Below are 20,934 nucleotides of genomic sequence, written 5' to 3'. Positions count from 1 at the left end.
CTGCAGAACTTGAACAGAGCAAGCCACGGATTCCTCCAAAGTACCTATGACGTATCAATATTTACCCAACTTCCCAAATTGCAACGGCACGTTGATATCTGAGAACCTCAATACTACTCATGTCACCCAGCAAAAGCGCTTCTTTCCGGCCATGCCGCTCAACCCGGTGATGTTTCCACGCCGACATGGCGAGTCGCGGCCGAACTCAATAAGAGCGAAACCGCCTCTCGGCATCACCACCCCGCTGCTCGCCACTGCAGCCGTTGTGGCAGCCGTCGCGACTCTACAATGGCCACGAAGATGGCTGCTCTCAGGGTGTGGCGTCGAGAGTCTGGTACTAATCTATGGCTCGAGAAATGGCACGCGAATACTAGGCAACATCCCGCTCTGGACGATCCTGGCGACACTTAACGTTATCTATGCCGTATCTTCGACGTCTTGGCTCTTGTACTTGGGCTTTACCGCGTTCATGGTTCCCTGCGTCGGCCTTACATGTCTGCTGCAGTTCACCATTGTGGCGGACTTTGTCCGGAAGAACTTCCGAAATCTGCTCAAGCAATTGCATTTCACTAGGGATAAGATTGCACTCTTCAACCTGCCTGCTATGGAGATCGACACTGAAGTTGACGGTCTGATGGTCATCAGAGGCCTAACAATCCAGCTCTCGAGCCTGACCGCTGTAGCTCACGGTATCGAACTGGGTAAGCAGTCTCCGCATGGGAATCCGACCTAGCTAATGTAGTCAGGCATAAAGCTAGCGGACGACATTGAGTTGGCCGCACACTGCGAGGAGGTGACTATCCGTCTCTTTCGCGAGATAAAAGTCGGCGACGTGCTGGCGAACATCAAAGGCGGCAGTGAGACTACCTTCGCAGAGATCGAGGAAGATACCGAGGACACTAATGATGACGACGGCATCTTCACAAACACAGCACTACTGCGTGCTGCTACTGTTGGCTCCGAGGGCTTCAAGGATCGGCCAAAGCTTCGTGAGTCGCTCACTGGCGCTCAAAGCATGACGAATATCTCGGCTGGAGATGGTCTCGACCAGATAACTACATTATCGCCTGACGACGCTGCAGCGGACCAGAAGTATCGCGAACTGCTGAATGAAATTCGTCGGACGAGTGCTATCTACCAGTCGAGGGCCGACCTTCGCCAGAAGGCTGGCGTGAACGGTGTGGAAGCACTGTCCGAACGACAACTACTCGCTGCCGTCTGCACGGGCATGCACGAGCTGCCTTCCGTGCCTCATCCACCAGAACGGAGCATTAAGGTCACAACTCTCCAGAATCTGTCAAGCCCGGCTACTAGGCGGTTCTTGCACCGATTGCCTTTCCTTCTGCGCCTGCTCCTGATGGTGCTCAGCTATTTCCACACGATTACCTTTGCTTCAATCAGTGCAGCAGGTTCTGGGAAGTGGTTCAAAGCTGTATTGCAGCAGCAGATATTCCGTCACTACGCCGATCACAACGCCGAGCTCCGACGATTGCAACGGAAGATCTCGCATTGGCTGAACGACGCCAATTTTTGCATTCAGCTGATCGATGTTACGGGTCAGACATATGTTCCTTTGAGCACGGATTACAGCAGCGTGGCTCAGTTGAAGCTATCCGAAGTTGTAGCTTATCGCACATTACCTGACTCTGGAAGTACTGCCCAAGTTCTACGACTAGGTGGCGCGGATGCGAGCTTTACGATACCTTCCTTCTTACTACCTCACCATGAGCATATCATCCCACCCGAGCCGACGAAAGAGGACAAGGCCGAGTTCCAGGTCGTCATTAACGACACAGATGATAAGATCAAGTCTGTCAGGGCGGAGTCTGAGCTTAAGAGGGTCCTCAAGGATGAAACAGTTGTTACCATGAGTGTGCATGGTAGCTTGCCAGCGGTTCTGGATCAGTCTCTACTGAACTTTGTGGCTGCTGTCGTGAAGGCAACCAAAGTCATTGAGTTCGAGAAGGACGCAGACCAAGATGTCAACACCGTCGAAGATGATGCATCGAGAGACCCAGTGCCCGGTCTGGAACGTGTCTCGACAATAGCGTCAACCGACAGCTTGACACAATCGGCACCACTGACTCAGCGACCAGAAAGTCGAAGTTCAAGGCATTTTCGAAACGCACTTTCCAGAGCTTGGCAGACGGCACTACAAAGGAGGATATTCGCCAATTCACCCGTGACTTGAACCAGGCCACGAAGCAAGGTTTCAAGAAGGTCGCCGTCGCCGGAATGGTGAATGATAGATGGATCGCCAAGATGGTCGGCCGGGTGGCAGCCAAGCTGGAGCAGGCACAGGGTGAGGTGGGCTACACTGGTGATATACCGGTAGCATTGGAGCCCTACAGGCCGAAGGAGCCGCTGGCCGCAAAGCTATTACCATGAGTACCTCGCGACAGACAACTTTTCTTCGAGAAACGTTCGCGATGGACCAGTACTGCATGGTCTCCCGAATGTTGAACACTGCGGCAGGTCCCTCTCTACCTGACCGGATACACGACGACATTAGTATAAGGGGGAGCATCCATAACCGAACCAGTCACGAGAATCTTACATAATCATCGACACCCGCCCTGCATTCGACAGTGAGAACTGCGAGCTGACATTCCGCTTGAGGGTACGGGGTCTACGAACGTCAACATCGCTTGCAAATATGATTTTCCTAGCCAGGAGCTCGAGATTGGATTACGTGCGAGCAGATTTTCATTTCGCTCCCGCTTAAGATCAGACACGTTGTCACTATCTGATAGCTAAGACCTCTACTTGACGCAAAGGCAGCACAACCCCGAGAAATAGCAAGTATGCGTCCCTCAGAGCTCGCCACCCCACTTGTTCTTGCCACCTTTACTGCGGCATGGCAGTACACTATCTACGACCAAGACTGCGACCATTGGGGTAAGGACGGAGATCGCATGGTGAGCTCTACCCTTAGCCTATCCTGTCGTCCTCCTCGCGACCCAACGCTACCGGTCTGCAATACTCACACCCCATCGCCTACCAGTACCTGGTTGAGGGCGAAGGTCCTATCAGCCTGACCCCATGGAAAGGTCTCCCATGGCCCGGACTTGTCCGTAAGTGCGACTACTATACCGACAACGGCCGCCAGGGACCTTTCGCATGTAGCGAAGTGGCGTACAAACCGGAGAGCATTACTGTGAATTCCGGAAGATGCGTCGGGATCGCGGAGGGCGGCAGTCAGGATTTGGCTGGTTGGGGTGCATGTACCGATGCGGAGCGGGATTGGGTTGCGATATGGTGCACAGATGAGAGTTGGATCGTCGACGATGGCAGCCCTGCACTGCTTTCTCAGATGTGACAGAGTATGCAAGGGCTGGTAGCTCACGATCCACAATGAGGCAAGGTTGGCAGTGTTCAATGACAGGACATTGAGCCTCACTGCACAAGGAAAACCTCATCTTCTTCATGAAACAACTCGCGAATAGCATCAGGCTCGATGCACGTCTGGAGCATCACGCTGCGAAGACATGCTATTAGTGCAGCGACCAGTATCGTAGCGTGACGGACGTTCAATACTTGAGAGCCCATTGTTGCAGGACTTGTGGGAAAAATGTCCATATCGACCTCGAACGTCTGAAGGACGTTGAACGCTCCTTTGATTTTGAGCCGTCCTGATGTGGTGTCAATCTCAGTTTGACTCTGTAACGACATGGCCAAGTGATGTGTCGATCGATAGAGCAAAGAGTGGAATTCTTGATTCGTGATTGTAAGAACGCCGACCATCTGGTTGACCAACGTGTTCTCATGTTGCAGGCGGAGCAGCAAATTGTCGAGTTCAAACAGAGCCTTCGACGACTCTGGGCGCTTCAGTACCTCTCCGATGGCTTTGACGAAACCAGACCGTTCAGATGCCGCCCAGCCGAAATCAGCAGCGGCTTCTCTGACACGTAACATGAATGGTGGGGCACTAGGTGCCGCCATTGTCAGCAGTGCTGTAGCCATTTGCTGGTCATCTCGCGCTCCTGCGAGAACGTAGCCCTGTGGGTGCCAATCCAGCATCAGTAGCGCTCGTGCCAGCTTCTGTGCGTCCGATCTTCGAACATACACCTCACCTCGATCGATGCCTCTCGCTCGAATCCAGTTTTCTAATGGTGGCACGAATGTGGCGCCAGCGAACTTCTCGATCTCTGCTACGAGAGACCGACTGCTTGGGACAGTCCTGAAAGCCAGCGACTCCAGTTGCTCATCCTTCAGCAGATGGTGGAGTGATCCGATGTCTAGGCGTCCCTCTCGAAGCTCCATAGCACGCCACTGAGCCTCTCGCTTGCGTCGTGAACGACGGCCGCGCCTGAGAAGTCCAGGTTCATAGTTATAGGTAATCCTTGCCCGATCTGATGGGTGTGAGCTCTCATCGTCTACATCACTGTCGTCATCGGGCTGGTCAATGAGGCATATATAGGTATCACCCACACAGGGCAGAAATCCACAACTCAGAAGGGCAAGAGTCACCAAGCTGAGTCGATCCTTGTGTTGTCCCTTTTCCGGCCACAATGTCGTGGTGCTGAAACTGAGCAGTCTTGCATCTTGGTACGGCGATCCCTCGGCGGTCGAGGTCAGGGAATCGGGTCGGACTTGCAGAGTCCCACAATGACCATAGAGCTTTGCTTCACGTGCAGTGATTCCGCGGTAGAATGCCTCGTCAGACGTTAGTAGACTCCCGTCAGCAGTAACGATCCTTCGATTCTTTCCAGTGTGGAACTGCTGAGACAGAATTATGGGAACTTCATCCATTCCGGGAACCCTGGCAGCTCTCGGGGCCTTCGTACGGCTGAAGCGACCAACAATGCATAACAAGTGAAGGTAAAACTGATGTACTGGAAGATAAGCTCGACCTCCGTTGACGAACAGGTTGCCGTCGGCCGTGTATTTCACGCCGTATGCCTGCAAAGATGCACCGAGCTGAACCCAAGAAGGTGCCGGTCCAGGATTCGATAGATGTGCCCGCGAAGGATCGAACAGCTTCCATTCTTCATCCTCGAACGCTTTCGGCTTGTCCAGTCTAGGCACGCGAACCTGCTGCCAAAAGCGAACACCCGGCCAAAGTGGAATGCCAGGACTGATGTATGAGTTATTATTCCTGCCAACTTCAGTGATAGCACGATGGCGTTCTTTGCGACTGGCTCTGTAAACAAGAAGAGGCCCGACAATACCCACTAGCGCGATCACAGCCAGGCCTGCCGCGACCCAGGTGCCAATGACGCCCGCAAGATCGAGGTTGGCCATTGGGTTTGTGTGTTGCTCCAAGGACGAGTGAGCAGAAGAGGGACGGCACAAGGCAAGGCGAGATCAGCTGTTGAGGGAGCTTTCAGCCACCGTTGACCGGTTGTGACAGCGACCCAGGCCACCATGTCTGTCGATTTGGCTTGCAGCATTAGCGTCATAGCATGCATCTGAAGCGATTCGGGCCTCCGGCCGTGTGGTCTTCTCTACGATCAACGTTCTCGACGCGGGGGCGGCGTGACGATTCCAAAGAGACCATGGCAGACGAGAGCAAGATATTCTTCAGTACGGAAGCGTGTTCGAAAGAGAGCTCGATGCAGATTGCATGCGAACATTTCGAAGAGAAAAAGAGGAAGAGCGCCCTGGAAGGTTGGCACCCGTGACTGGGATTGCTTAGGTTCTAGGCAACCTCGGAAGAGAACCTCCGCGGCGGAGTGTTCACCACGAACTTCAAGTCTCGGGCTGCATTGTTCTTCTTTCATCCTCATCCGCTCTCCTTAACGATTGCGCTTTTTGTTATCATGGAACAACTGGGTAGTCTGTATGCGCTCATACCAATATGTCAGTCGACGACAATAGCGCCTGGAAGTCCAATCGCGAATGCGTCGTCTCCTCGTGCGCTCAGGTAAGCTTGCGTTGACAGCTTCCGTGTCTCTACTATTCAGCGACGCCAACACGAGCATCGAGACTGGTACTGTGTACAGGCCTGACCTGCTTCAACTACTATTCCTGCAGTGACGCGAATCAGGGAGACGCAGAGTCTATTGGAGTCGCACGATACCTAGACCGGGACCTAGTATCCTCGAAACTAATGACGCCAAAGAAGAGCGCAACCAGATGCTCTACCGGCACATATGCGAGGCCTTAAAGGATGTGATGAGTATCTCGCCGGATGGAGGACGCAAACTCGCCCACCACCATCCATTCCGCATCACTTCGCATATCCCATGGCCACATTCAACTTCTTAATATCCCAATAAAAACTCCTAATCTCCCGAATCAACCCCCTCTCCGTATCAATCACAAACGTCTGACTCAATGGAAAGCTCGGCGTCTCGCCCGTCTTCCTACAAAAGTAGTAAATCGTCGACAGCACCACAATCTTATCGCTCCCCTCCTTCTCCAAGATCTCCGGATCCCGCACATCGATCGTACACCACTCGGACGCCTGATCGAAGAATGACTTGAAGCTCTCGGGTCCGTGGTAGGTGCCTGCCCAAGGGAGTTCGCTGGACTGCTCCATGTAGAAGTCGGAGGATAGCATGTTGCCTACGGGGGTGAAATCGGGGTTTGACCCGGCGGGCGCGGAGGTGTAGACTCGTTCTGCATCGTAGAATTTGTGGAGGACGGAGAGGGGCGTGTGTTTTGCCATGATTGCTGCGATATGCTGATAGCCGCTTTACCATGGGTATGCTTCATCGAGTGGTAGGTACATATAGACAATCGCTAGAGTTGTAATTGGCGGAATTTGTAAGCTCTCTGACACAGCGAGTGCAGCGCCGAGAAATGGTTATTGCCGAATTCAGTATTGGAAGCGCCCGATCCCGTTCCAATTGTGCGAGGACACGGACCGCGATAGTGATCAATCACGGCAGATTGTTAAGAGAGATAATACGCTTATATGAACAGCAGAATATGGCTCGTGCAGCACACACGACAAACAGAGCACCCGGAGGTGAAGGTGCTGTACGAATGGCATCACAGAGCTTCTATCCTAAGCCGACCGGTGTATCCCAGGAGTCTAGAGAAGCTGGTCTATGCACAACGCCCACTGCAAGCACCACATCCCACGCTGCCAATCAAGCATCTCTACAGTTCACAGCTTCGCCTGCTCTGCCTTCTGCTCTCGCTTCACAGCATCCCTCAACTCCCGCCTCAAAATCTTCCCACTCGGACTCTTCGGAATCGCTTCCAGATACACCACTCCACCCCTCAACTGCTTATGCTGCGCCAGATTCTCCTTCACAAACTTCTTGATCTCCTCCGCATCAATCTTCGCCTGATCTGCCACAACATACGCCCTCGGTAATTCATTCCCACTGCCGTTCGGGTCCGGAATGCCGATGACGGCGGCGTCGAGGATCTTGTCGTGCGAGAGCAGGAGGGCTTCGAGCTCGGCCGGCGCGACTTGTAGGCCTTTGTATTTGATGAGTTCCTGTAGATGAGTTGGTAAGCATGGATGTCGTGCATGATGGTGCTGAAAAGATGGAGGGACAAGACATACCTTCTTCCGATCCACCACATAGAACTTCCCATCTCTCCTCACGCCAATATCTCCCGTCTTGAACCACCCGTCATGCGTAAACGACTCTCTCGTTGCCTTCTCATTATCGAAATACCCCTTACATACATTCGGGCCCTTGCAAAGCAGCTCTCCCTCTTCGCCCTCCTTGACATCCTTCTCATCATCACACACTATCCGCATCTTGCAATTGGGCATGAGTGGGCTTACACCACCTGTATCGTCGTGCTGATCCCAGGGCATGACTGTCATTGAGCCCGTCGTCTCGCTCAGACCCCAAGTCTGTGAGATCTGGCAGCCAAGCTTGGCCTGTGCCATGGCCATCAGCTCAGGTCCCATCGGTGCGGCGCCTGTGATGGCATGCTGCAGTGTTGCGAATTGGTCTGTTACGAGGGGCGATTTGGCGATCAAGAGGTAGATTGGTGGGACGGTGAAGAAGGAAGTGACTTTGTGCGTTTTGTTGTACTCCAAAAACTTCGGAAAATCGAACTTGGGCATCCAGAACACAGGTCCACCCTTTGCATATCATTAGCCTAGTCCCTGGAATGGCAGACGCGAGGAGAGGGACTTACGGCGATCATCGGATTGACGAAGTATCCTTGGCAGCCCGCGATGTGTGCCGCCGGCAGATGTGCAAGAGTCCTGTACTCGAATTTGTACGATGGGTCCTTCCTTTGCTGACGAGCGAAATACTCGCGAAGCTGGAGTTGTGGTATCAGACCCTCAGACACCAAGTTCATGTGCGTCAGATTCACTCCTTTAGGCACACCCGTCGTTCCAGACGAGTACAGCAAACAAATGACACGATCCTCAAGGACAGCCCGATCAGTGATCCGCTCCCACTCCAGCGACTCGTGCGGTCTGCCCGGACCATCCAACAGGTTGGCAGCGCCCGTCGCAGGCTGAAGGACTCTCTGATGTCCCATCGACTCCAGAATCAACACTCGCTCCAACGGCACACCACAAAGCTTTGCCGTCTTGACTGCCACATCCTTGCAATCACTGCTAGCAACGATCAAGTTGGAAGAACCCTGCTTGACCTGCCGAGCCAACTCGTTCGGCGTGAAGGCAGAGCTCGCCGCAGAGTAGACACCACCTGCAGCGATCACGCCCCAGAACAGCGTTGGCAGGAGGATCTGGCCGGAGGCGATGCACACCACCACGTCTTTGCTGGGACCATTCTTGCCGATGCCGAAGGAGTTGCGAAGCTGGTAGGCTATTCGTTTGGTTAGTGCTCTGCCTTCTGCTTTGGTGATTCGGTTGCTTGGGTCGGCTGCTTCTGCGTGTATCACCGTGTCCTCCTTGGTCAGAGATAGTTCCGATTCGAACAGAAGTGAGAGGAGATCGAGGTTTGGTAATGGATAGTCCTTCTCGGCGTTGTAGATGACCATTGTTCCTGCCAAGCTGCCAGACTGTTATGGTGTTGATGTTACGCCTTCCTACACTGCTGTGTGCTGATCCAAGGCTTTTCCAATGTCTTCCATTATAAACAACAAGTACATGGTATAATGTGAGGCCGATACATACATTGGCGGCAACTTGGGCCCTGTCGGGCCGAACAACAGCCTCGGTCAGTGGTCATCAGCTCGCCTAACAACCAATCGGATTTCAGCTAATATCAAGTTCAATAAGGGGAATCGCTTCTTTGAGTGTCAGCGCCATAGGGTACATCTCTCACGAGCGCTTCTTGTGCAAGACGCGTCGCTCGCGTCAAGTCACGCGTACATCGATTTGCATCGTCCTTCGCCGCATGCTGCCTCTAGAATATTTAAGACGGCAAGATGAGCATCGCGCTTCTCCGATCATGCAGTGGCGACCAGATCACTGAATCAGTCCGGACGACCCGCAGCCCGGCGGAACGCCCAAGGTTGGCTCGAGGTCTGTGAGCCCGCATGCCCAGACCTCTATCGCTCATGTATCTGCTTGCGTGGCCCTATCATGATGTTCGGACAGCAGGAAGCCCACCAGAGATCGCGGGCGTGCCTGCTCCGTCCAGGCGGTGACAAATACTGAACGATGCGTTCCCCGCAGTGCCGTAGGTTTGGGCGACATCATCGGAGATCTGGGCCGTATCTGAAGGACTTCGCGGTATAAGAAGCGGCTATCGGCCTCGACATAGTCGGTACTCGGCGTACATAGTTCTTCTCAAAATCCTCAGATACCACCTTCGCGATCCCAAAATGGCCAAAGGAAGTTGTATGTGTGGGCAGGTGAAGTATGAATATGACGGCAAGTGCACCCCGCAGAGAAGCATAAAGAAGTGTGTTAATAACGGCCTCCAGGGGAGCCTGCCGTGACAGCTTTGTGTCACTGCATCGATTGTGAGTCCTGAATTTCATTCTCCAATCAGCTGAAGGTCTCCTGACAACTACAAGGCCAGAAATGGACCGGTGGACCATACACATCGAACGCCGTCGTGCCCCGAAAGTCATTCAAGGTGACCCAGGGTACGCGAGCCCCTGCAGGTATCCCAAGCCAACAAATCTCTGACTCAAGCAGGAAAGCCCAAGGACTATGACGCCGTCGGCGACAGCGGCAAGATCAACAAGCACTGGTTCTGCTCGAATTGCGGGAGCAGCCTCTATACCGAGCTCGAAGTTATGCCAGACATGACATGCGTCAAAGCGGGTGGTCTGGACGGCGGGCATGCGAGCCTTGGAAACAAGGTCGGTGTCGAGTTCTACACCAAGGACAGAGTAGACTACCTTGTTGTGAGTGTTGAAGTCCAGTCGTAAGACTCGACGAGCTGACCTTCCTTTAGCCCGTGGATGGCGCGAAGCAGGAGCCTAAATTCGGTTGAGCTGGTAAGGGCGGCGTCCATAGCTCGGGAGCATTATGCAGCAGCTGGAGAACCCGCATCTTTGCCCGAGTCAGGTTTCAGCAGTCTTGATGTGATCTCTCTCAAGCGTCGCCTGGCGCCTTGTCAGCACTTCATTTGAAAACAGCAAACAGTGACTCACGCTGATTCGTGCGAAGACCAGTGAATGCGGTCCGCCCGATGCAGTGAAGTGATCGCGTCTGTCTGCCCCGGGTCTCCACTCTGTTGATAAGGTATAAAGAGGTCCTTTGCCATCGACTTCTTTCCTCCTTCGCTCATAGCACGAGAGGGTCCTTCTGGCTCCCAGCACATGCCATGCCTCGGTAGCAGGAACTGCGACTAGGTGGGGCGTGCTTCTTTGACGTTCTCTTGAGCGTTGCTGAGCACTTCGTCAACACATCTTAAGCTATCGTCGTCTTCATCTCGGCCGCTCCATCAAAAATGAGTTGACAGCCTGCATCGTTGCTCTGGACGGGTTCGCATCAGGTTTGGATTCTGTGATCCAAGCCAGCCGCTTCTTAACCATTAGCTTGTCGATGTGGTCCAGCCGTGTGATGTCCGTATCTGGGGTAAGGATTTGACCTTTGCAAATAGTCAGCGAAGTTTCGCGACCCTGTCTTCCTGACTTACCATTGTCATCGTACAGCATACAAATCAAGGCAAGAGCGACTCCCACGCTAAGATCTGTTCCCTTCGAGCATGTTATGAGAATGCGGCTGCCCCCTGTAACTAATGCTGCACGACCAGCAGCTACAGCCATGGTGATCTTCTCTCGAAGATCCTTACTCCCGAGCTTTCCCTCTCTGCATCTTAGATGCAGAACCTTCTTGTCCTCGCTCCAGGTCTCGTCCTTGCCATGACAGTCGATGATGAGGTCCCAATCACAAGCGTCTGCTCTCGGCCCTTTGGCAATGAAGACGAAGGGCGCCTTCCGAATCTGAATTTCTCCTCCATGACTCTTCAGCTGTGCGAGCTTCTGCGCAAGCACAATTTTATCAATCATGCCCTCGACATCTGCTGCATCAGCTGCCAACAATCGCTCCGAGTTCTCCCACCACAAGCTTGCAGTTAGACCCCTGCTCCAACCCTCAGCATCGTCAGCAGCACCTTGTATATACCCACCCTCACTCATCTCCGCCCCTCTGACTCGCCTGCTTGCGCTTGCCAGAACGAGCACATTCTGTCCAGCACTCGCATATGTCCCCTTGTCAAACTCTTGTTCGAAGTCCCACGTCCCATTCACCGCCCAAACACACCTCACCGGCCTCTTCAACATCTCCCTCAATGCCTCAATATCAAGTCCCAGTTTCCTAAAATCCTTGCACCACCCCTCCACCCTCCCCTCAACCAACCTCCTTTCACTCCTCGTCAACCCCTCCTCCCCCTCCAGCGTCTGCACCTCCACCCCCTCCCCAAACAACACCCGATTCACCACCGCCACCCAAATGACCACCGTCCGCCTCAATGCATCCGGCATCGCCTTCCCCCTCCGCGTACTATCCACCAACGCCGCCCCACCCTCCCTCCCCAGCACCTTCAATAACTCCAAATTCAGCCGTCGTAGACTAAACGCCCACTGTCCGACATGGCCGTCCGTGCTCTTGAAGTACGCAGACCCGGATTTTAGGGCGGGTGGGATGTACCAGGAGCCGCAGCGCTCGTTGGAGATCAGGGGCAGGGAGGTGTGGTGGTGGAGACGGGTGATGAAGTGGGAGCCTGCAGGATGGAGCGGAGGCGGGGGAGGGGGGAGAGGGTTGAGTGGTGGAGTTGGCCCAGGGTTTTGTAGAGCGAGAGTCGAGATGAGCTGAAGGGATCGACGTAGAGATCGGACAGCGATGTTGGGAACTTTGACCTGGGTGTAGTAATAGATGTGCCAATTTGCTGTGGCGGGCCGTTGAGACGGGGTTGGTACGCAGTTAAGGGTGCCTTGGCTAATTCAGATTCAGTGCTGGTAGAGAACTTGGCTGTGTTGATTTCTTCTTCTTCGTCGGTCGAGTCCGATGTGTCGAGTCCTTCGGTCATGGTGTGGAAGAGCAATCGCTTCGTCGAGCACAGCCATTGACATCGAAGAAGAGCTAGATCCGAGACGCAGGCTTCGCAGACTTGATGGATTGGACGTGCACAGCAAAAGTCGAAGATTGAAATGGTTTCATTTAGCCAAGACGTCGAATTTGGAAATTGTGAAGATTTGGCTTCCGTGGTTTCGAGTCAGATTTCATTTTCTTTACTTTAGCCAAAGCTGCGACGGAAATGCCGCTCTACATGTCGCGCTCTATGGGAGCGCTCCCGGGGTATCTATGATCTATGTAGAATGCTAAGAAGCTGGACGATGCAAGGCTTTCCAGGTCTGCTGTTGGAAAGATTAGCCGCCTCATCAGTTCGACCTGTTCGCTGCCTTCCCCATGCTCGCTAATTTCCGAGGATCTCATATTCTTCGAGGACCTCGGAGGTCGTTCCGTAGGAGTTCCTCTCCGTGTCGCGATATCCGAGAAGGCGACGTAGCTGGGTCGTTTCCGCTATCGACTCGTTGGAACCTTTCAGAACGCCAAACCATGTCTAGGTGGTGGCTAGAACACCATTCTGCATCTCAGTCGCGGCGAGCATGCTGTCAAAGACTGGCTGCAGTGCACTGTCATCGAAGACCGGTTGCAGTGAGTAAACCGGGCAGGTGAGAGTCTCGGCATCGAATAGGAGGAAGTTCTGGAGCGGCTGTTCTCGTTGACCGAGCACGTTGATGACGTCCTGGGCCAGTCGACCACCAAGATAGGCCACGACCGGACTGATCTCGGAACCAAGATTCTGTAGGAAGCTTCTCAGAAACTCGGCCTTCATCGTCTCGTTCGGAAGACCGAGCTCGAGATGTTTGGCGTGTACTAGTTTGGTGTAATTCTGCAGATCTTCGGCGGTAGCACCTGGTAGACGACCCATTGCATCTTGGAAGTCAAATAGTGCACGGAGGCATGAGAGTAGGGGTGTGATCTTTTTGCGTTTGGCAACGGTCCTGGTGAGCTCGGCGGGAAGTTGTGCGGTATTGGCGAGAAGGAATGGCGAGTACTCTTCCTGCTTGAGGACCACTTCCATGTTCTTGCCGTTCTCGATCTTCTCGGAGACGCTGATGACGGTCTGAGTAGACGTCTCCTTCTTGCCAGGCTTTGTGGGGACGTTGGACTGGAGGCGCTCTTGGGTGAATTGGTGTATGACCAGATCGGCGAAGATGTAGCCATACATGCCCTGCACGTCGGCAGCATAGAACTTCTGGCCAAAACCTCGGCAGTTGGAATTGATGGTGCTGACGGCGTTGAGAGGTAGACCTGTGGCTATTGTGATGTCGAAGCTCTGGAAGTATTCAGGCATTTTGGTGAAGACAATATCGGTGTCGTTGTAGAGGTTGACTCGTGGGTTGAGCTTCTTGATCTCAGGCATAGCAGCCTCGACACGATTCTGGCCGATGTGCTCCTCGTTGACGAAGAAGTTTGTGCCCAAGTCTTCCTCCATGACCAGCGCATGCTCAAGGATCGTGAGTGTGCCGATGCCGGCCAGCACTAGGTTTTTCGTGATCTCTACTCCCAGTCCTCCGAAGCCAATGAGAAGGATGTTGGCTGATCGGATCTTCTCCTGAGCCTGTACTCCCCAGAGTCGGATCTGGCGGTCATACAGGGCAATCTCTTCGGCGGTGATAGGTGCGGCCACTGGCTGATCCATCATCGGCACTGTAGCCATGCCCATCTGCGACATCATCAAGTTCGGGTCGTTTGCAAAGCCGTTCAAAGATTCGAATTGTGATGGGTCGGCAAAGCCTTCAGTGGCATCAAGTTGTAGCCCATTTTCGGTGGGAAGACCATCGGCCATTTTGACGAGGGTCTCGCAAGTGAAGATCTGGCGTGATTATACGGTCTGGTGAAGACGCGCGAGGCGAGGCGCCTCCCTGAGTGAATTCAAGGAAACTCCGACTTGAAATCGAAGCCATGTTGAAGTGACTTCAAGCTGCAGATTACGTCGGTCAGATCATCCGCCGTGGCCCTGCAGCGGCAACAAGAAATTGCGGGCGGGCTTCGGGTGGCCCCTGCCGCTAGAAACGCCCGGGCCGCTTCTTTAGGACAACGAAATCGACTGGGCGTGGCCCCTCCATGGTCTCAACCTCACCTTTGCAACCACCAACCTGCTGCCACGCACCACACATCTCCCTTGAAGACCTTCTCGCACCTGTGCCGTTACTATACTGTCCCTCAGATTCTGTAGATCCTCGACGACAACAACTGAGCGCTCACAATCTCTCTAGCCTCGAGATGGTCCGTCTCAGCCCAATCAAGTGGTGGCGACGTTTGAGGACCTTGCTAACATATTCAGTCCAGTGAGACGCCTCGAGAGCTAAGAGAATCCGTCAGACAACTCCACGTCGTCTCGTCGAGACTGCAAAACCTCAGAGCACTCCTCGCCACAGAACGCAACACACCCGCCGAGCAATCTCGAGCCAGAGAGGCATTTGAGCAAGAAATGGCGGATATGGCACAGGACGATACTCGGTCCATCTCCGCCAGAGCATCTCAGCTGCGATCAAACGAGCGGCGAAGACCATACATCAACGTACCGACCGAACCTCAGGAGGCAGATCGAGTCCCATCTTCCATCCCATCTGGGCCAGTACCAGCTGGCTCGAGCCCCGCCAATCTCGTGAGGACCAGGAGGCGTGCTTTCCGGCCGAGTGAGCGCTTAGCCAGGCATCATAGAGACCGAATCGTCCAGAACTTTGCACCACCAGCAACTTATACACGGCCAGCCTCGCCACTACCAGAACCAGCAGATCCATATGCCGGGCGTGGGTCGCGAGCTAAGCGCCGCAAACTGGATGACGGAACCTACGAGAACGAGTCAAAGGCCATATCCTACGGCTTCTTCGGTCAAGCCATGCCCGGCCAACTCAAACTCGAAATCGCTAGCTGCGATGGCGGCGAGTACCAAGATCCTCACGTTCCCGCCACTTCTTGGCCTCGAAATGTGCTCGAGGATGATGCCAGCGTCTATTGTACGAAGAGCAACAGATGCAATATGCTACTCAGACATGCCAGCGGCATGCCATTCTCCCTGACCAAGATAGTCGTCAAGGCTCCACGCTCAGGCTACGATGCGCCAATTCAGGAAGGCATGATCTTCGTAGCCATGTCAGATCACGATATACTCGAAAAGACCTCGCACTTTGAGACTTACTACTCCCCTCGCAACTACCGGCAGCACCGCTATCACTTTGCAAGAGCCCGCACTGAACAGGAATACGTCGATCCAGCTCGCTCACCACTACGCACGATTGATCGCACTCGATACCTAAGAAACCCGAATGCACTTCCGCGGCGGTTTGAGAACGATCCTTTCCTAGAAAGCGCCGTCATACCTGGCTTTGACATCAGCACCGGACCACCATCCGACGACGAAACCCAGCCAACGAGCCCTCCATCGCCTCGCCCGTGGCACGAGCACGCTTTCGACGGCGGTCTGCCGCGCTTTGTTGACAGATATCGCCCTCGCTACCACGAAGAGGATCCCCTCCCTCACGAGCCAAACGATCGATCCGATGACTCAAGCGATTCAGAAGACGACCTAGCCGACAACCTGGCCGTAGACGCGGCAGAAATGGCAGCCGTCCTCAACGAGATTGACGAGCATGATCACGATAGCCCAACACGTCGCCAACTTCGTGGAGCGGCAGCACGTTACCGCCAACGCAGAGCTGCCCGACTATCCGGGCTCGTTGACCCACGTGGACCTCATACCGATCATTCGAATCGCTCTGACGAAGAACCCGACTCAGACGTGCCAGTCCCCAGTCGTCATCGTATGCCCTCAACGCATGGCGGCTACGAGCGGATCAACTCGGACGCAGAGGCCGCGGTAGCCAGCAGCAAGTTCCCGACCGACGGCGACAGCGGCGTGACAGTAGACGAATCTATCAATGCGTCGGACGTGGTCGCACCTCACGCGAGGTTCTACATCCCTCGCAACCGGAGCAGTGTTGCTGTCAATTTTGATCCTCCTGTGTATGCTCTGACCCTCTCTTTATTTTACCCCCATTTCGCCACCCTTCCGCTCCTCAGCACGTCATTAAGCTGCCTGCTAACAACTACGAACTTCTAGTGCCGGTCGCTACATCCTCATCAAACTATGGGCGCCCTGTCCCAACGCCAACATTGACGTCCAGAGTATTACAGCGCATGGCTATGGCGGGCCAAGGTTCTTTCCTAGCAGGGGATATCGATGAACGATGACCGCACGAGAACAGTCATCGGCGACAGTGAAGGGCGGCTTCGTGAAGGTATGCCTGCCTGGGAGATCTGAGGAACTGCTTGTACTCGTACTCCACGAAGCTGAAGCCTATCCGCATGGGCTGTGGCTAGCGTCACGGTCATTTGTTCTCTTTTAAAGCGGCATCATGACCATGGTCACTGTTGTTGCCGCTATGAGAATATCGAAGGAAGACTTTGATAAGCTCGCGAGCCATGTTTTAGCTAGGCGTACTTCTAGCAGCTGTGCCATGTTTTCACAACCATGTGCTCGACGTCGCGGCGGACCCGATATTTTCAGGTACAATTCAAAGTCAATGTTACGACGATGATACACCGAACCTTGTCTACTAGTCTTTGTTTGAACGTCGCGTGAGAAAAGTCTGGGTGGGTGGCTTGTGTCAGAGACGTTCACATTGATGTTACCCTGATACCTCTACCTAGATGGTACAGACTAATCAGAGCTAGTGTGCACTACACCCCGATTTCACAGCGCTGATCCCATGGTGTCAGACCAGCATCCGCGCAACGGAGGGGCAACCCTTGCAAGCCCTGTCAGGCTGAGGCTGATCGGAACCTCACTCCTGGTCTCTCGTACAGCACTTCGACTAGTCAACGCTCTCGTCAACCACTCCGAGTGGATCACACTCTCATCCCCTTCGCTCGCTCGACAGCTAACCTGACCTGCCTGCCAATTGAGCTTGAGCTTAACATCCTGACTTGATCTCAATCCAGAAAATAAGGTACACCCCAAAAGAAGTTTGTACACACCCCCAAAAATCGTCATCTCACCTGGCGCCGCGCTATCCCAACTTCTCAACATCCAAATATGGTCTCTCACATCCAAAGCCCCAGCGCTGTCGTCGTCACATCATACATATCCCAAGTCGTCGTCCCAAAATGTCGATACATTATCCTGATCTCCCCGTCCAAATCTCGCTTGTCATGATCAGGCACAGGCTCAACCGCATCACTCGTCATATTCAACAGCCAATCTCCATGATCGTGCTCCCTCCCTTTTCCTTTGTGATCTCCCACGGGTCCTCCAACTTCCTCGTCATCCAAATCGGCCCCAATGCCAGAGTCATCAACATCATTATTGTTCAAGCTGGGATGACCGATACGGATCATGTGCTGTGGAGGCTCCCTCGACAATTTGACCGGACTACTGATATGATATTCAACCAGACTCGGCAGCTTGTTCGGGTCGTCTGGACGGGTATCGTCTTCCAGGTCGCCGTTGGTGACGCGCTGCTTTCCGCGTGGGAGCTCGGGCAGTTCCGGTTCTTCGATCGGCTGAGTCACACCATACATCGGATCCGCGGCATTGGGCGGGAGAAAAGGGTACGATGGCGGCGAGCTCGGCTGTGCTGCTCCGCGGGCAGTGTCGAGACTTGGTCGCTTATGAGGGCGGTGAGTATCCTGATCGTTGGTTTCTTCAGCGAGAGTATCCCAGTCGCGCATTCGCTTGCCGAGCGTGCTGGCGTTGGACTGAACCTCGGCCATCTTCTTTGTGTCGCGCTGGTCTGCCAACACTTGATCAGACTTCGACATTAACAAGCCTTGCATTTCGGCCATCCATTGTAGTAGAGAAGTGGTGAATGCTTCGGCATACCACCAGAACTGGAAGCTCTTGGCGCCACGATCGCCGAGCTGGTGGCAAATGCTGTGCCAAAATCGGGTGTGCCAGTCGAGCATGCAGAGAGGATGATGGTGTTCGAAAGCAGCAGGCAGGCATCGAACCCAGCTGATCCATTTGTCTAGAGGGCTTGACCAGGGTTGGTCCAGAGCGTCAGAGCTGAAGACACCGGCGCCGACAGTGGCATCTTTGAGGAAGTCTGAGTAGGCACCGTATTCTTCTTCGGCCCGTGCAGTGAATTCATTGTGACTGGGATCCAGGAGTGTTCTCAGATCGTGTTTGAGAATGCCGCGGATCTGGGGCAGGCATTCAGGTGGTGGTCGACTTTCCTCGAGTGCAGCAGCAGGGTCAACCATGCTCAATAGATCGAGCCACATACTCGTGCGAATGTCAGCGTTGTCGAGCGTGGTGCTTAGCTGTAAAGTGAAGGCATTTGCTGTCTTAAGCTTCTTCAGGAGGTTGGCAAATCGTGCAGCTGGCACTACCTTCGCAGCCACCACATGCACGGGGCATTTTTCCTGGAATGAGGTTATGACATGTTCGACAAGCTTATGAGCGATGGCATTGAGCCGCCCCCAAACAACCTCGGGCACCTGCTGAATCACTATGGGAACGACGAATCGTGCCATTGCTTTGTACATCCGCATATCGCATTCCTGGATCCAGTCTTTGAGTTCAGGCAGACCAAATAGTCTTGATACTGGTACAGTCATCTTGCCATTGAATGCATTGTAGTGGTGGAAAAATGTTTTGTCCATAACCTTTCGGAAAGCTTCGACTATGTCAGTGCAGTGGGACCGGTAGAGGCTGTACAAAGTCAATGCGGCGTCGGTGTCGTGCTCGATGCCGGCTAAGTAGGGTGCGATATCAGGCAGTTCCACAGGTGCAGGTCGTGCATTCTCCGGGTCGATGAGATCGGGTTGTGGCATCGCGTGGTAGGTATGTAAAGTTGCAGGAAGATTGGGAAGAACACGCGGTAGCTCTTCGGCCAATTGCGGTGACACTTTGCTGAGAGGGATCTGAATCGTGCCGGCATTTGCATGTTTGCAGCAAAGACGCGTCGGTGCAGGTATGGATTGCGGATCTTGAACCGGACCACCAGTAGGTGCGAACTCGGCCTGCTGATCTACCTCCGGTACTGGAAAGTCTGCGGTCTCCATATCGTGTCGAGAAACAGGTCGGCTACCTTCGTCGAATGTTGTGCCGGGTCCGTGGCCGAGACCAGGCTCTTCCTTGTATCCTCCGGAAGTTGAAGGCCGAGCAGCGTTGGTCGACATCAACTGAGAGTCAACAGCTTGTTGACCTTCGGGGACCAGATCAAGATCGACGTAGTGGTACTTGGATTCACCTCTCATGCCAAGGCGCCGAGTCTGGACATTTGGAAAGATGATGCGAACCAGTTTACCGAATGAGGCTGGGTTGAGGGTAGGCACTCTTTCACTTCCGCATCGTTTTGTGTATCGAGTGAAGACTCTGTCTCGGCGTACATGGGTGGTGCCTTTAACACAATTCTCACGCAGCCTTCGAGAGGTCAGGATTTTGAAACAGACCAGGATGATCAACTTACCAAACCATCGCAAAGACTTGCTTTGCTTTCTCGGCCCTTCCACCATTCTGACCTTCAGTTTGTTGTACCTTAAGGGCAAGCTCCTGCAGAGTCTGACCTTCGTGTTGCTGAAGAGCACGGCGTAGCTCCTGGTCATTGGCCAAAGTGGACGGCGTGCCCTTCTTTCGCTTGTTCTCATTGTTGGAGTCATCTGGAGCTGGAGAGCCTCATAGCCCATCGAGTCACGGCGGAAGTGTTGCGACTGAGGCGGAAAGTGAGCCGAGGCGCCGTTGTACACGCTGTATGGAGGCTGTGTGAATGGCAATGGTTGTGATGCCATGGCTTGCATCTCTGCAGGATGCATGGCGGGCTGAATAGCATAGTGACCGTTCGGCATCTGGTGTGGCATATTTTGCGGCATCGCGTGTGAGTATGGGATGTGTTGCGGTATTTGATGAGCCACGGGCTGCTGTGGCATCGGCTGATTACTATTGAATTCTTTCTCGTACTGTTGTTGTTGCATCATCGCTTGGTAGGCATCGTGGTTGGACGCAAACATCGGTCGGTGGTGAACATTTGGGTCTTGCGACGCTGAGTTCGGGCGCTGAGCAGCTTGTGCATTGGCAGAGGGTTGTTGAAACGAGTTGCCTACATCGACAGATTGCAGGCTGGTTGTTGAAGTTCGGGATTTCGGTCTTAACTTTTCTTTCGTATGCGATGTTGAAGATGCCGAGGATCTTCTTCTGGCTGGTCGGCTCTGAGCGCTCTTTCGCGTGCCATCGTCCGCTGGAGCTAGTGCCAACGGCATCTGCATCTTGAATGTCTTCGAAGCGATCGACTCGTCACCGCAGTTACATGCGGCAGAAAGCACCCCCTCGACCGCGCAGATGTTGACGTTACTTCCCAATGACGTGCGACGGCAGACTAGCTTATGCCTACGACTTCATATGAGCGACTTGTTGACCTTCTTGCTTTCTGTTGGACAGTTCATGCACGCTCGCGTGGTTCGGTTCAATGGTTTGCTGTCGACCAAAACAATGACGTTTGAGCTGCGACAGCGACGATAGTCAGACGACGTGTTTTGAATCGGCCTAGAAACTGCTCAACATGACGAGTCGAGTCGAGTGAGCTGAAATCTATCGCGAGTTAGTGAGTTTGCTGCGGCAGTAAGCGCAT

The 20,934-nt window shown here is 53.8% G+C and overlaps 8 protein-coding genes across 8 annotated transcripts; 2 read left to right on the top strand and 6 right to left on the bottom strand.

The window, feature by feature from the left end:
• Nucleotides 1-151: 151 nt before the first annotated feature.
• On the top strand, nt 152-2,388 carry AB675_211 (uncharacterized protein; the record flags this gene model as incomplete). Its single annotated transcript, XM_018142064.1, has 3 exons — nt 152-701; nt 747-2,049; nt 2,097-2,388. The coding sequence occupies 3 exons, from the start codon at nt 152-154 to the stop codon at nt 2,386-2,388; spliced, it is 2,145 nt and encodes a 714-aa protein (XP_017997720.1).
• A 1,008-nt stretch (nt 2,389-3,396) lies between these two features.
• AB675_210 (uncharacterized protein) lies at nt 3,397-5,244 on the bottom strand (the record flags this gene model as incomplete). The annotated part of the gene is made up of 1 exon (XM_018142054.1): nt 3,397-5,244. The coding sequence occupies one exon, from the start codon at nt 5,242-5,244 to the stop codon at nt 3,397-3,399; it is 1,848 nt and encodes a 615-aa protein (XP_017997701.1).
• Nucleotides 5,245-6,172: 928 nt separating this feature from the next.
• Nucleotides 6,173-6,613, bottom strand: AB675_209 (uncharacterized protein; the record flags this gene model as incomplete). Its single annotated transcript, XM_018142043.1, has 1 exon — nt 6,173-6,613. One exon carries the CDS (start codon nt 6,611-6,613, stop codon nt 6,173-6,175), a length of 441 nt encoding a protein of 146 aa, XP_017997659.1.
• A 444-nt stretch (nt 6,614-7,057) lies between these two features.
• AB675_208 (putative acyl-coenzyme A synthetase) lies at nt 7,058-8,874 on the bottom strand (the record flags this gene model as incomplete). Its single annotated transcript, XM_018142032.1, has 3 exons — nt 7,058-7,396; nt 7,466-7,999; nt 8,056-8,874. 3 exons carry the CDS (start codon nt 8,872-8,874, stop codon nt 7,058-7,060), a joined length of 1,692 nt encoding a protein of 563 aa, XP_017997735.1.
• Nucleotides 8,875-9,663: 789 nt separating this feature from the next.
• On the top strand, nt 9,664-10,283 carry AB675_207 (uncharacterized protein; the record flags this gene model as incomplete). The annotated part of the gene is made up of 5 exons (XM_018142021.1): nt 9,664-9,679; nt 9,766-9,804; nt 9,859-9,930; nt 9,983-10,194; nt 10,245-10,283. The coding sequence occupies 5 exons, from the start codon at nt 9,664-9,666 to the stop codon at nt 10,281-10,283; spliced, it is 378 nt and encodes a 125-aa protein (XP_017997676.1).
• Nucleotides 10,284-10,719: 436 nt separating this feature from the next.
• Nucleotides 10,720-12,323, bottom strand: AB675_206 (uncharacterized protein; the record flags this gene model as incomplete). Its single annotated transcript, XM_018142010.1, has 3 exons — nt 10,720-10,883; nt 10,932-12,232; nt 12,262-12,323. The coding sequence occupies 3 exons, from the start codon at nt 12,321-12,323 to the stop codon at nt 10,720-10,722; spliced, it is 1,527 nt and encodes a 508-aa protein (XP_017997777.1).
• Nucleotides 12,324-12,857: 534 nt separating this feature from the next.
• On the bottom strand, nt 12,858-14,150 carry AB675_205 (DNA damage tolerance protein RHC31; the record flags this gene model as incomplete). The annotated part of the gene is made up of 1 exon (XM_018141999.1): nt 12,858-14,150. One exon carries the CDS (start codon nt 14,148-14,150, stop codon nt 12,858-12,860), a length of 1,293 nt encoding a protein of 430 aa, XP_017997713.1.
• A 3,260-nt stretch (nt 14,151-17,410) lies between these two features.
• AB675_203 (Transcriptional regulator RFX1) lies at nt 17,411-20,572 on the bottom strand (the record flags this gene model as incomplete). Its single annotated transcript, XM_018141979.1, has 3 exons — nt 17,411-19,733; nt 19,780-19,969; nt 20,005-20,572. 3 exons carry the CDS (start codon nt 20,570-20,572, stop codon nt 17,411-17,413), a joined length of 3,081 nt encoding a protein of 1,026 aa, XP_017997760.1.
• Nucleotides 20,573-20,934: the final 362 nt, after the last annotated feature.

The sequence above is a fragment of the Cyphellophora attinorum genome, assembly GCF_001299255.1.
Source record: "Cyphellophora attinorum strain CBS 131958 chromosome Unknown Contig22, whole genome shotgun sequence".
NCBI classification, from domain to species: Eukaryota; Fungi; Ascomycota; class Eurotiomycetes; order Chaetothyriales; family Cyphellophoraceae; genus Cyphellophora; species Cyphellophora attinorum.
The sequence above is the reverse complement of the archived record's forward strand: the minus strand, read 5'-3'. Positions and strand labels throughout refer to the sequence as shown.